At 34.1% G+C, this 14,443-nt stretch overlaps 2 protein-coding genes across 2 annotated transcripts; one reads left to right on the plus strand and one right to left on the minus strand.

The window, feature by feature from the left end:
* Positions 1-27: 27 nt before the first annotated feature.
* On the minus strand, positions 28-1,677 carry LOC143180055 (uncharacterized). The gene has a single exon (XM_076379581.1). It carries the CDS (start codon positions 1,675-1,677, stop codon positions 343-345), a length of 1,335 nt encoding a protein of 444 aa, XP_076235696.1. The 3' UTR covers positions 28-342.
* Positions 1,678-8,162: 6,485 nt separating this feature from the next.
* On the plus strand, positions 8,163-13,982 carry LOC143180993 (uncharacterized). The gene is made up of 5 exons (XM_076381109.1): positions 8,163-8,190; positions 8,250-8,308; positions 9,270-9,437; positions 11,238-11,441; positions 13,692-13,982. The coding sequence occupies exons 1-5, from the start codon at positions 8,163-8,165 to the stop codon at positions 13,980-13,982; spliced, it is 750 nt and encodes a 249-aa protein (XP_076237224.1).
* The last annotated feature ends 461 nt before the right edge of the window (positions 13,983-14,443 follow it).

Here is a 14,443-nt window from a genome sequence, read left to right on the forward strand (position 1 = left end):
TCTTCGTTTTTACAAAACAAAATTTTATTTCGTGTTAGTTTTCCATTCTCCATCTTTGATGTTCATTTACAGCGAAAGTGTACAATATTTCCGAACACTATTTTCGCGAATATGAAAAATATTTTAACATGACAATCCATGTATTCCAATTCCATCATAAATGCTTTTAATCACGAATACAAATATAAAGAAGAAACATACATAAAGAAAAAACAGGAATCGAATCGAGCCTTTCAGCAGTGCTTTATTTCACAGTCTAATAAACGGGACAAAACAGAGTATCGTTCTCCCCAAAATAAGACAATTAGATTCCCCCAGTCAAAGCAACCAACCTAAAGGAACCTAGTACCGATACCCTTTCAGTTCATAACCATCAGCGGGCAAAGCATTCGCTAGACTAAGCAGCTCCGAGCGCTGCAGACCACCAGCAGAAACAAGCGGTCCAGGCCCGCGAAGGGGACCAAGCTTCTGAAGCCCTCCAGCAGCAAGCAGCGCGCTAGATTCGTCTAATCTGATAGGTCCACGAAGAGGACCCAGCTTCTGCAAAGCCCCAGACGCCAGAAGCGCAGACTCGTCCAACCCAACAGGTCCAAGAGGACCACCCTTGCCAAGGACTCCAGCCGCAAGAAGCGCAGACTCGTCCAACCCAGCTCCTGGCCCAAGAGGACCACCCTTACTAAGTGCTTCAGCCGCCAGAATCGCGCTAGATTCGTCCAACGCAATAGGTCCTCCCAGAGGACCACCTTTGCCAAAGAGTCCAGGCGAGAGGAGTGGTCCAGCAGGCTCCTGGACAGGTGCAGGGTCGGCGTGACCGACGGGGGCGCGCAGAAGGGGATTCTGTGGAAGCTTGACTGGTAACTGAGTCTCCTGGGGAGCGTGCTGCAACAGCGCAGACGTAGCAGCGTTGTCAGCCACGTGCGCAGCCGCAGCGGCGGCGTTGTTCTGCGCAGCCGCGGCTGCGGTGGCAGCCTTCTGCGCAGCCGCCTGAGTGCTCTCGTAATCTAGGCGGGCTGCTGTGAGTTGCTCGTCCAGCGTTTCAGCTCGCGCTTTTGCCTGGCCGAGCATCGTGGTCTGCGCTGCCAGTTCTGCAGCAGCTTCTGCGGCTGCTTGCGCTGCGCGGTCCGACGTGGACTGAGCCGAGTTCAGAGCTGCTTGAATCACTTGCAGCTGCTGCATGGCTTGCTTGGCGGTGGTCCTCGCCGCGTTTGCGGACCGCTCAGCCTGCTGCAGCTGCAGCTGCTCGCCGTCTACTGCTACGTGGGCGTCTCTCGATTGTTGTTCTAGCCCTTGCACGACGATCTGCTTGCCAGCGAGGGCTGCAGCCGCAGTGGCGGCTGATTGGACCGCGGCTTGGGCTAGGGTGTTCTTTGCTTCGTAGGCAGCCTGCCCTGCTGCGTTCTGTTGGTTGCTTAGCTGCGTGTGGGCCTGCTCTGCTGCTCCCTTTGCGATGCTTACTAGGGGGCCACCGACGCTCTGGCCTGGTTTACGAGGTACAGGGGCTGCTGTTATGAGGGGACCTGCTGGCAAGGCTGGGAGTGGCTCTGCGTAGCTGAGTTCAATTCCTCCTAAGGATGGCTCGTATTCGTAGCTGAGGGCTCCGTGGTCGCGGGCTTGTTTTTTAGATGGGCCACTGTGCACTAAAGCGGCACATGCTAGTAACAGCAGGATTCTTCTCATTGTTGTGGACTGCGATTCGGTCGTCTCTTGTGGAAATTAACCTGGGGAAATAAGTTTATGGTGAGATTCGATTGAAGTTTGGTATTGTGAAAAGATAATGTAATTTGTGAATGAAGATATTTTATCTTTTTATATTTGGTTGGCAACCAAATTTTTTAAATTCGCAACCTCGTATCTCTGTATAATATATTTATTTGGAGATTATTTTTATTTTTATATCTTGTTCCTAGAAGACCTAATTTTGACCTTTAAAGAATACCTAATTTTTTCAGAAAGTGTGAAGGTTACGAACTTGTGAAGCTGCCAATCTGATATTCTATTTCTTCGTCAAGTTTCATTGATCTCGCTTTCTAGTTTTCGTCTATTTTTGTGTAAGATAGTCTATAAAGAAAATTACTTTTGCATTTAAAATTTCAATTTTGAAGGAATTCTTTGAAAAGGCTTTCACTTTTAAGTAAACAAAAATTCTTGTTCCTATTTTTATTTACTTCTTTCACCTTCAATACCAATGACATGTCATAAACCACGGGGTTTTCGAAGGGTGATAGGTCAGATTATCGGTCCCAAAATCGATATGCGGCACGCAGGTGTGCCATTTCGAGGAAAAAAAATTTCCATTGTTGCCATGGTTCCAACCATTCCTTCCAATGTAAAAGACCTCCCTCCCCAAGAAAAGTGCGTTAAGGGTGAAAAAGAAGGGAGGTATCGAGGACCTCTGAGTCTCTTAATTTCATTAACAATAGTTGACAGTGGACAGTGGATCAGTTTATAGTTTCAGAAGCATCGAGGCTGCAAAGTTCTTATAAGTGAGAAAGTTGTCAAAAGCTAGTCAGTCTGTCTACTATGCAGATAGATCAGCAATCAATCTCTGAGTTAGCGATATCTGGTTCCAAACCAGCATCACTTGGGTGATCCTTCGAGACTTTTGGCGACACAATTGCAGTGCAGTTTTCACGGCTAGCAATAGTCATAACAAATATCGAAGTTTGTAATTGGTAAGTTATACAATATCAATTCCACCAATCGTAGCTTTGAAATGAACGTGTAGAACAATAAATATGTTTAAATGATCTTCCTAAAGCGAAAGATCTTGCATAAAAACGACAATTTTCGATATTGTCAGTGTAAAAATATTCTCATGTCGTTGCGTAATAAAAATATTCTTACGTTATTAACATAGCAAAATTAAAAAGTTCTGACACCATTACTTTTCATACTTACATTGATTAAATATCCTATTACTTATTTAATTTAATGACAATCTTAAATCTAATAACTTTTAAATTACAATTTGTCATTTACTAAACTATTTAAGGATCAAGTATCCTAACTGATAAAATATGAAGCAAATTTCTCTTCCGTAACACTTGCGCGTAGTTTAAATTCGTTACGAACATTTTATTCCCGTTTAACACTCTAATAAAATTTTCATACGTATGTAGTACACTGAGGAATGGGGAAACTAATTTCACAAATTTATTTTACGCGCAGAACTAAAGTTATTACGCGATCCCAACCTGTTATTAATGAAAAAAATACGCGTTTCCTCTTAAAACAAATATTAATATCGTATTATGCATCTGTACACCGATTTGCGAAATTGAAGTTGGCGCATTCCCTCCTACATCTTTTTTCGGACACTCCTCTCGCAAATATACCTTTCACATTTTAGCGAGTATTAGTCATGAGATTGTTGGGCGGGACTACGTTAGTATATCGTGTTGGTTTAATAAAGAACATAAATCCTAGAGAAGTTTTTAAAAAGATATATATGAATCTGAGTATTAAATCCATTTGATGGCGGCTGTTACTTGCACAACTTTTTGTGAAAGCTGTATCACGTATGAATTTTCTTGAAAATAAAATTGAAAATTTAGATTGTGTGTAGTAGAAAACTCACTATGACATTGACTCTTTAATTTTTCAATACATATCTGGCAATATTTTGTCTGAAATAGTTTATAATAATAATTTATATGTTGCAAGTACGATAAATAATAAAAGAAATAAAGTTGCAAATAGAAAACTAAATAAAGAATTTTCAGAAAGATTTATTTATTTATTTAATTAAATATCTCATTTATTTTTTATATATAATTAACACTGAGCGTCATTCTTTTATCGAACAAACTTTTAGTTTTCTTTTTTAGCATTTATTTCATAGGGGTCGTTAATCCTTTACAAAATAATCATTATTTTAATTTTGAGATTATGTGTGGTATGAGAATTTGCCACTCTTCGATTTTTCTCCTAATATTTAAACAATATAGCGCAACAAGTCAACGATGTTTTCTCTTTAATAATTCCTAAAGCTTAGAATTTAAAATATTAAGAAGAGTCTCTGTAGCAAATAATTCTAAACTGTTGGTCCTACTTTTCTGCACCCATAATAAATATTTCAACAAAACAGTTTCTTGAAATTCTCAGTTTCTCCTATTTACAATCATCAGACTGCAAATGATTTCCTATTTTCATAAACCCAATACAAAAAAATAGAAAGTATTAAAATTAGAAATCTATTTTACCCTTCAACTATTGTAAAATACATTAAACTTTTTTCATCCCTTTGTGCATATTAAAATCTCCCATAAATGCAAAAAAACCCGCAGCCAAAATATTCCAAACCGAAATTCTAAAATTGTAACTCCCAAAAATCAGTGAACTCACGATTGTCAAACGACTTAAAAAGCTCACGTCAAATGCACTTATTTAGTCTGAGTGTACGTTCACGCAAACATTGACCTCGTATTCTTTTACGAAATTCAGGATTGACGTAAAACACTCATGACGCACATTCCACCTTGCTGCAGCGATTCTGTCGCAATTCGCGACAGTTCAAAATCAAAAGTCTAGTTCGGTCGCGCTCTGAAAAGCAACGCGCGTATGCACGTAGGTGCATAATTAAAGGAGACCTTACGCCGGAGGCAGATCTTATCTGGAGCCGCGTACGACTGTGCTAGCGTGTTGCAGTAATGCTCGTTCAACCAGAAAGCGTTTTATTTTCCTGTATCTCGTCCCAACTTTCCGAAACCTGAATTCGGGGAAATTTGGCACCGTTTATCCCTTACTTCGCGATTTTTCTTAACCTGTGCGCACCCGCGACAATATAATATTTTTGGGGATGATGTTGTGTATTCGAATTGCACTTCAATTCACTGGAATTAAATAATAAGTGTATTTGTTATTCACAAAGCTTTTGTCAAATTTAAATGTATGATGTCTTCTTTGCAAGAATGTAGAAACAGATGTATTTCAGTTATTCAGTTCGGTAAAAACGTATTTTTTAAAAATGTTTTCCAAAGATTATTTCGTCCACCTATCTTTTTTAGAGATATTAGTCAGAGAAATAATTGTTAAAACATTAGAAAAGAAGGGGTTTGTTTAGAAGATGTTAAAGTTGTGATTTCATTTTTGTAACAGAAAAGGTAGGGTGGTTTAGTCGATAGAACTGTTTTAAAATTAATATGTGTAGGCGATTATTGGTTAAACTCTGTGGTCTAGAATCATAAAATTGAGTAGGTTTAATTATTCTATTTAATGCAGATAATTTAGATTTCTGTTACTAATAATTGAATAGAAAAAAGCTTTTTCCACAACCTAAAAAGATTCGAATTTGAGAGGGTTAAACAAATGCAGAATATATAAACCTGTTGATTAGCAAATAATTGGTTATTATAAAATAAAGAAATAAACCATTGCCTATAGGAATAATATAATATAATATAAAGGAATAATAATTGGCATAAATTGTTTTAATAACCTAATACGACGTTCAGTTTTGTTGATATTTTTGTAACTACTGACCAATGTTGAAATGACAAAAAGTTCTAAGAAGTGTTTCGTAAGGTAGTTAATCGAGTACAAAGTAAGTGTAGAAATAGTTAAGAATGATTAATTTAAAAAAGTGCAACTCATGGAACAACTTTGTATCGGTCAGATATTTATAATTGTGAAATATGTAGACTGTCTAACGAAATTAATGCAACCACTGTCTCAGTACTTTTAAAAAACTGAGATCACTAGGAGTTTATTCTGTTGTGGGTAGTTAATATGTTAAGAAAATATTTAAAAATGTAGTTTCTTATGATATCTATAGAAGAACTATGCCTGTAAAATGTTGAGACATAAATAAAAGTTACATCAGAATATAGACTATTTAATGTTCATTCTGAATTTTAAATAAAATAGTCTGTCATAAAATAGGGTATCACTAATGCGAACATAGTTACTGTACTGTCAATTTGTGAGTATGAGAAAACATGGAACTGGGATTTTTTAAAGTATGCTAAAAAAGTTATTAATGTTTTATTATTTAACAAGACTTCTTTGATTACAAATATTATTGCAAGGTATATTAAACTATTCTTGTTACTTGCTTACGAAAAAATGGTACAGAAATAAAACTAATCACGGTTCACAATCAGTTTACGAAAAGCTTGCATGAAATTGATAATTTAATAAAATGTAATATTTTTATGTAAAATCGAAGTCAAATTTTAGAGTTTATATTATCGATAAAAAATTTAGAATCACTTGTTAATTGTCATTAATAATACTGTGTGGCAAAGTATTTTTCATTCAAAGGCGATTAATTTTATCTCATTATAATGCACTGCCTTAATGCAATTGTTTATTGTTAGTTAAACAGTTCCTAATTGCTCACTAGTGTAGTGGCAGTGTACATAGGAATCCATTATACCTTTTTGCATTTGTGTAATACTAGATCACAGGAAACTGCATGTGATTGAAAGTGTTTTCCAGCATTTAATATGGTTACTGAAATACATTGACCATTGTGTTTACGTAATGCATGTGGTAAGAAACTCAGCCTTGGGCAGAAAAATAGAAGGTGCATGTGTTATCCTGAAAGCTGCACTTTCATGTTTACTACACAAAATTCGCTACAATGTAGACATGTGAAAGTGTACTCTATATTTGAGACGAATACCTGCGACTGGTTTCTTTTAAGTGGAATATATAAACCATAATACAGACATACTAATAAAAATTCCATTGTACTTGTTCATAATTTTTTGCTATAAATACTCGATTGGCAAATTAGAACAAGCGTTAGTGATTTAGAAATTTCCGATTTTAATTACAATTAACAACAAATACGAAGTGGTTGCATAATGTGTGACCTCATTGTAACACAAATTACAAATATGAGAGAAAATTAGAAATTGTGAAATATTTTTTAAATTCACTTGTTCAAATATTATTCTGTTACTGTAAGAATTTCATTCAATAAATAATTGCAGGATAATAGTTGCTTATTAAAAGATAAAAGGGGAAAAGCCTTTTTAAGTATTATAAAAAAAGTTATACGTTCTAAATGTTCCGATTAAAATTTGAAATGAAATCAAAGTGTCATTAAATTTTAGATAGGTACTATTAAATTTGTTATTTTATCATTCTAAAAGCTATTCTGCCATATTTTCGAATTTACAAAGTAATCCTGAAATCTGAAGCTTTAGAGTCTATAAATTTCTTTGAAATCTAGAATACTATATTTCTTGAATTTTTAAATATTATTTGCGCAAATGAATAGTTTTCTATATGATTGTTAATTTAGTAAATGAAGTATTGTTACAGAATTTTTAACACTCACCTATAATCGAACTGGCTGACCGTTTCTATCGAGTGCTGTCTTTGCTCGAGGTAACAACTAAGAACTGATACTACTTACGAGATCATTGGTGTTCTTATAGGTCTGTAGTCTAAGCGGATGGTAGATACGGAAGGGGTTGTGCATATTGAAGACAACGACTGGACCTAAATCTTTTTTCTCGAGATGGAGCCTCGTTGTCTATAAAACTTTTCTCCTGTAAATTTATTCATTTTATTAATTTCTATACATGATACTTCTACCCCAAAACAGATAACTTGAAATAGGTATAAAATTTATATATAGAGTCTCCTTTAACACTAGAACTATCAAACAAATCAAAATGACACTTACAGCTACTTTTAATTTACGATTTATTCTAAGAAAACTTTTAGGTTTATTCTGAACTAATAACGAATAAAATTGAAGAAATATTTATATATTTGTACATGAATTCTATTTTCTCTAATTATGCATTATGTGTGCTCCTATGATTTTGCAACAAATGCATACATTTACTGTCGGTAGTTCTAGTGTTAATATCTTTCATCAACTTTCGAAGTTTTTCGAAGAAGTTTTCTAAGAAAGCTACTTCTCGTCACATAATCAGTTTGTCTCATTCAAAAAACATGTAATAATATTCGAAACGATTTTTAAACTAAAAATATTTAATAATACTTTTTGGAACAAGCATTTTAGCTGATGCTGCACTCTATCATATCTCGATATGCAAAATTCGATAGCCGCGCTTCATCCGTTTCTGTCGTCGATGTGTATTCACAAATCATATTAATTACACATTATTTCATACCCTGTTATATGATGATGATTTATATGGACTATAATCCCGCGTTTACCTAAATCCATCGCTCCCAGAATGTACATCTTCTACGTTCTTTATATCGGTGAGTACAGTGACAAAGCACTGTTATCCATTTCTAACCAAATAAACGTCATTTTCTAGTAATGTTGATGTTTGAATACCTTGACACTGGAAGGGTTCACAAGATTCCAGTTAACGGAGTAAGTTTGAAGATTGCTTGCAATCGTTCATTGAAACAACTGTTATTTTTCTATATATTATTTCATTCTTGTAAGAAATATTTTGACAACCTTTAGTCATTACCATTAATTTCTACTTGTGTTTTTATTATGATATTTTTACTATGTGCGTGCATTATGGTTATTTGTAGTATATATATTTAGTTAAATTTATTCTTTTTTATGAGTACAGTAGTTTTTCGTTCTGAATTTGTAAGACTGGTGATTTTTTTTTTTGAACTTGACAAGTATGTTACGAGACACATGAAGTGACCTTTACTCGATATAAGCTCATCAGCAAGCTGGGAGCGCGAATTTATATTGAGACAATGATCTACTTAGATCTATATTAGAACTAAAAATTTCATATATTTCATTTCACGCATGTCGTTCATAACTTGCGTCATTTTAATGCATAACTTACCTTTCGAAATTCTTCTATTAACGTCTGAAGCTATTAAAACGTTCAAAATATGAGAGTGGTTAATTAAGAATTTTTATAGAATTTACTCGATTTTATAATATTTCAAATTTCGTGATTTTTTCCTCCACCTAAGTGGGTATACATAGAGTTAATTTTGCAAACATAATTCTCCTGCTCTCTTTTCTTCAAAATTGAAAGAAAGAGAAAATAAGAAGAAGAAATACATTAACCATTATACACTGTTCAAATGGTATGAAATTTAAATTACATACAAGCATAATAGACTTTTGTAGAAAATACTAAATAGAAATAAATTCCTAAATACTATTGTTCGAATTCAACGACCATTATATAATTCAATTCTTATCAAAAAAGAAGCATTAAATATTAAAATTAAGTTTCCAACGAAATTGACTCGAACAGTGTACAAGGGTTAACCGCTGCTAACTAATAGAATTAAATCATTGATAAAATAAAAAATTGTAATTATAATAAAACATTAATATTATCTCTGGATAGAACCAAAGAGAAGTTCGTTACATTGCTGAGCCTTGCAACGGAGCGCCACCGCCTAATAATCACAGAAAGCCTCCAGAGAAAAGCAGTAGCCTCGCACAGAAAGCTGCACAGGAAGCAAAAGCTGCTTCAGATGCTCAACAAATAGCTGGTCAGCAAGCCGCACGTCAAGTACTTATTTCTATTACATATGCGTTTATATTACAGTAGAGAGTAGGAATGTGAGATAGAGTAGAAATATGAGACACCAAGGTCTGGGTCTATACATAGTATATATTTGTTCTGAAATTTTTAAGAGCCAAGAAAAATTTAAAGTTATATAAGGAATCACTGTGTACATATTACAATAATACAGTTTTTAAGCGAATACAGCATAGCAATAATGTAATATATTTTATGTCACTATATTTCAAATTCCATTAAAACTTGAGTACAATTTCATAACTCATTTTTCTTTAGAATAATACTGTCTCACATTATTATCGCAGTTTTTACTTGTTTAGTTTTTTCTTTTTATAGAAAGAGTAAAAAACTGAAAAATTCTGTAAGGATCACAATATTTATGATAATGAAAAACATTTTATACAACATTCCCCAAAGTTATTCGTACAATCTTTTTATCTGCATCTATTTAACACCCTCTAAGTCTAAAAATAAAAATACCTTTTCTACTCTCATCTTATATTTCTTCCATTTCCTCTATCTTCAAACTAATCGTAAAAACAATCATAATCGATACATTTGTAATAAGAGCTATTCTTCAAATATTTTTTTCAACTCATTAACGAATAGCAAAAGAAACAAAAATTAAGAAATCCAGGTATTCTTTTACTTTTCATTCATATTTGCCATCCGCGCAGTTCTGTTTGCCAAGTAGATTCTTCATCTCTGGATATCGAGATCAATGGAAGATTCATAATTACGTCGAATTTGTTTTTAACAGACGCAATTACGTCAGATTTAGTTTCCCACAAATTGAATTGTTGCGCATATCCTTATGGAACGTTTGCATTACTCGAGATATGTATTACGCGAAGGCGTCAAACGGATTCGAGTTATGCAAGACATAATCTTACTTCGATTCCCACGTAGCAGTAAAAAAAAGATAACCCTGATGAAAGTAACTTCTTTTGCAATTTCTTTGTGCCTATGCACATGCAGTGTTCGTTTGATTTAATCATATTAATCGATGGAAATAGAGAAACTGATTGCTCTTTGTTGTGTATATGTAGATGGCTGGTTTAAAAATTTGGTAGATGAAAGGCATGATATTAATATACTATAATAATGATAATATTTCAATAATAGCGTTCGTTATATTATTGATGCAGCAAATGGGTAATTGTAATTTGTAGAGCAATAGATAATGAGAATATTTATATTTAAGAATTAAAATTTTGTTTGTCAAAGGAATACTTCACAGCTACTACTATTACACAAATTGTATTTTTTTTAGTATTGTGTACGCAAAGATATATTTACTTTCATATTCCAGGAAAGTATTAAAAATAAATTTACTGTGTTATTCGTTTTTTATAAAGAATATGAATTTAAAAATTTAATTTTTTTTAAAAACTAAGAGAAGAACTAAAATTCTTCTTATTAATATAGTGTATATGTATTATTTTTTCCTCTTTTCACTCACTATCGTATCTTTAGTTATAGTTACAGAGGTGCTCCTCATCTTCATATCACATTATAATAAAAATAAGAAAAAGAAAAAAATTGAATGAAATAAAAATATTCGACTTTGTATTTCTGTTTTTAATTGAAAATTTACTTTTTTTAATGCAAAATACAATAAAATTCTGTGCTATCTCTTTATTTATTATCTTCTCGAACCTGCCCTACCCTACCCTATTTCTATACAATAATAATTATCATTTAGTATTACTTGAATTTCATAGATAAAAATATAAACATCAAACATATAGATAAAGATATTTTATTATACATTATCTTATTATATAGGTAAAGGCACAACTTGCTGAAAAGGCAGTGCAGGCTGCGAAAGCAGCAGAAGAGGTGCTATCACGGAAGAAAGTGATAGTAGACCAATTACAAGAGGAAGTAAAGGAAGCTCAATCAGTTGTGCAAGAAGAGTCCTCATCCTTAGAACAGGAGCAAGCGAATGTCAACGCTGCAGTGCAGGCAGCGCGACAGTCTCAGGATCAGGTGACATTAATTAAACCATTAGTTCAAGAAAAATATGCGTATTAATAACAATAGTGAAGTCTGATCTAATGTTTTGGAAAATTGATTAATTACCTGATTAACGAAAGCTTCTTTTCTCAAATGACATCACTTATGGGATGATCTAATGTACAGGGTTGAGCAGAAATATCTGACGGCCTTCGAAGTGAAATAGAGAGGCATCTGTGCGTGCTAATAAATTTCTAGTAGTATACGTATATTGATAACCCATAAAGAGAGATATTTACCTTGAATAGGAAATTCAGTCTTATTTGCTTCGTTTTTACGTAAAATCTATTTAAGGTGTTTGAATAGAGACGACTTCATATTTGAAAAAAATTTGAGTTCATATTGTTTTGTCTTGTATGGAATTGTAGAAGAAAGAAAATTGAGTTGTCCCACTTTCATAATAAACAGCTTTCATAATAAATGGTCCCATTATGGAAAGGTTTCTAACAATTATACCTCAAACATTCGCTAATTATTTCGCAGCATTAATAGCAGTGTAAATCATGCAATTGTATAATTAGATCGAGGATATTTATGCATTTATGTCGAATTGAACTAGGTACGTAAAATACCTGCTGGACGCACGTAATATTCAAAATATATAAAATGTCCGAAATAGAATATACGTTTTACTATTTAAAAGTCAAACTAAATTTCTATTTAAGTTGCACTTCTTTAATCTCGTTGTTATATTAAAAATATTAATTTACATAAATATTATAATACTGTGTATATAAAGCTCTGTGAGAGTCAAGGTGTTAAAGTTATTCAAAATTATGTAAAGTAATTCAAAATTATAAAATTAAATATTCTTTTAATAATCACATAAAAGTATTATTTAAAGAAGCTAATACCTCCTTATTTCGTTCAGAAAACCGACAAGTGTTTCTGCTCGAATCACTATACATGGTGTCAAAACTGAAGCAGGCCATCTAAATACCTCCTCTATTTTTAATAATACGAAATTTTAAAAAATCTAAAAAGAAAATGACACTACAAGAAAGATTACTCTTCCATTATATTTCTCCTTCAAAAACATTCAAATTATGACATAGACATAGACGATCTTCGTGTCATTGAAAACAGAGATTAGGTGGCCTGCTTCAGCGTGGATATCCTCTATTACAAATTAGCACAAAAACTACAGACACTAACGCGTATCTATTTCTATCGGAATACCAAGATTACAGGTCTCTGACGAAATATATAATTCATATAAACAACGATCAGTTTTACATTTCTTTACTTTTATTCGACATTAATCATTACATGTTTACAGAATAAAGTGTTCATAAGGAGAACTATACCTCTTATTTAACCTAGGGTAAGAGACCTTATTACTGTGCCTGGACCTATTACTGTGCTTTACATAGATTTTATGTGGAAAACACAGTAATAGGTTCAGGATAAGAGACCCTATTATTGTGCCTGAACCTGCATTACTGTGCTTAGACCTATTACTGTGCTTTACATAGATTTTATGTGGAAAACACAGTAATAGGTTCAGGATAAGAGACCCTAGGATAAGAGACCCTATTACTGTGCCTGAACCTGCATTACTGTGCTTGGACCTATTACTGTGCTTTACATAGATTTTATGTGGAAAACACAGTAATAGGTTCAGGCACAGTAATAGGGTTTCTTATCCTAGGGTCTCTTATCCTGAACCTATTACTGTGTTTTCCACATAAAATCTATGTAAAGCACAGTAATAGGTCCAAGCACAGTAATAGGGTCTCTTATCCTGAACCTATTATTGTGTTTTCCACATAAAATCTATGTAAAGCATAGTAATAGGTCCAGGCACAGTAATAGGGTCTCTTATCCTAGGGTCTCTTATCCTGAACCTATTACTGTGTTTTCCACATAAAATCTATGTAAAGTACAGTAATAGGTCCAGGCACAGTAATAGGGTCTCTTACCCTATCTGGTAGATTTGGTGTTAAAATAAATCAAAAGTATTTCTTTCAAGAATATTTACACATCGAGCATCGTTTCGAAGAAAACCATAAGCCTCTGGAATAACCTAATATTCACAAATGAATTGCTCATTGAGATAACTCATTTCCCTCCGTGAATCATATTGTCTCCGCACTTCGTGCGTAAGACGTGACCTTACGAGCTGTCCAGGATAGCCACTTTCTGCCTCGTAAAAATACTATGGCCGCGTTCGTCGAACGACTCCCGATCACTTCACTTCCCCTTTTTCTTCCATGGTTGCAGTTAAAGACGCTAACGCACGCGGTGCAAACGGCTAAGGCGAACGCGGCGAACGCTCAGGCCGCCGCGAGCGGGGCACAAAAATCGCTGAGAGAGAAAGAGGAATTATTAGATGCGGCGAAAAGGCGGGTCGAGGAATTGTCGAACCAGCTGAAAGCCGCTAGACAGGAACTAGCCAACACGAACCGTGCCGCTGCGAAGGCGAGCGCCGCTGCCACAGAGGCGAAAGCAAATGCTAACAGGAACAAAAGGAGACTGGAAAATTTTAGGAGAATGAGAGCCTTGAAACGGTAATCCATCGATTTTTTTGTTGTACAGGGGTTTCTTTGATCTTTTGGAGGTAATTTGGTAAGGTACAAGATCTGATGTTTGGATGTTTAAAGTATGGGGGAAATATCAGAGGGGATTAGATATGTAGATTATTTCCTAGAAGACTGGTTCTTTCATGATAACTTATTTCATTTGTACAAAATTGTAGCTTAGACGTACACAGTCGATATTTTCGTCGGTGTAACTAAAGGCCAATTGTAGTCTTAACAGAATTTTATATATCAATTGTTTTCTTATCTATTAGATGGAAGAAAAGGATTTTCAGTTTGTAATAGGCTTTTAGTCAGACTAACAAAATTGTTGGTCATGTGCGACTATAGTTGTCATAGGATCTTTGCATTAAATTAGGTACTAGTATGGTACATGTACATACTCCTGATATTGTATTTGTTTCTTTTTGTTTTTATGTATATTGTGGCATACAG

The sequence above is a fragment of the Calliopsis andreniformis genome, chromosome 6, assembly GCF_051401765.1.
Source record: "Calliopsis andreniformis isolate RMS-2024a chromosome 6, iyCalAndr_principal, whole genome shotgun sequence".
Lineage (NCBI taxonomy): Eukaryota > Metazoa > Arthropoda > Insecta > Hymenoptera > Andrenidae > Calliopsis > Calliopsis andreniformis.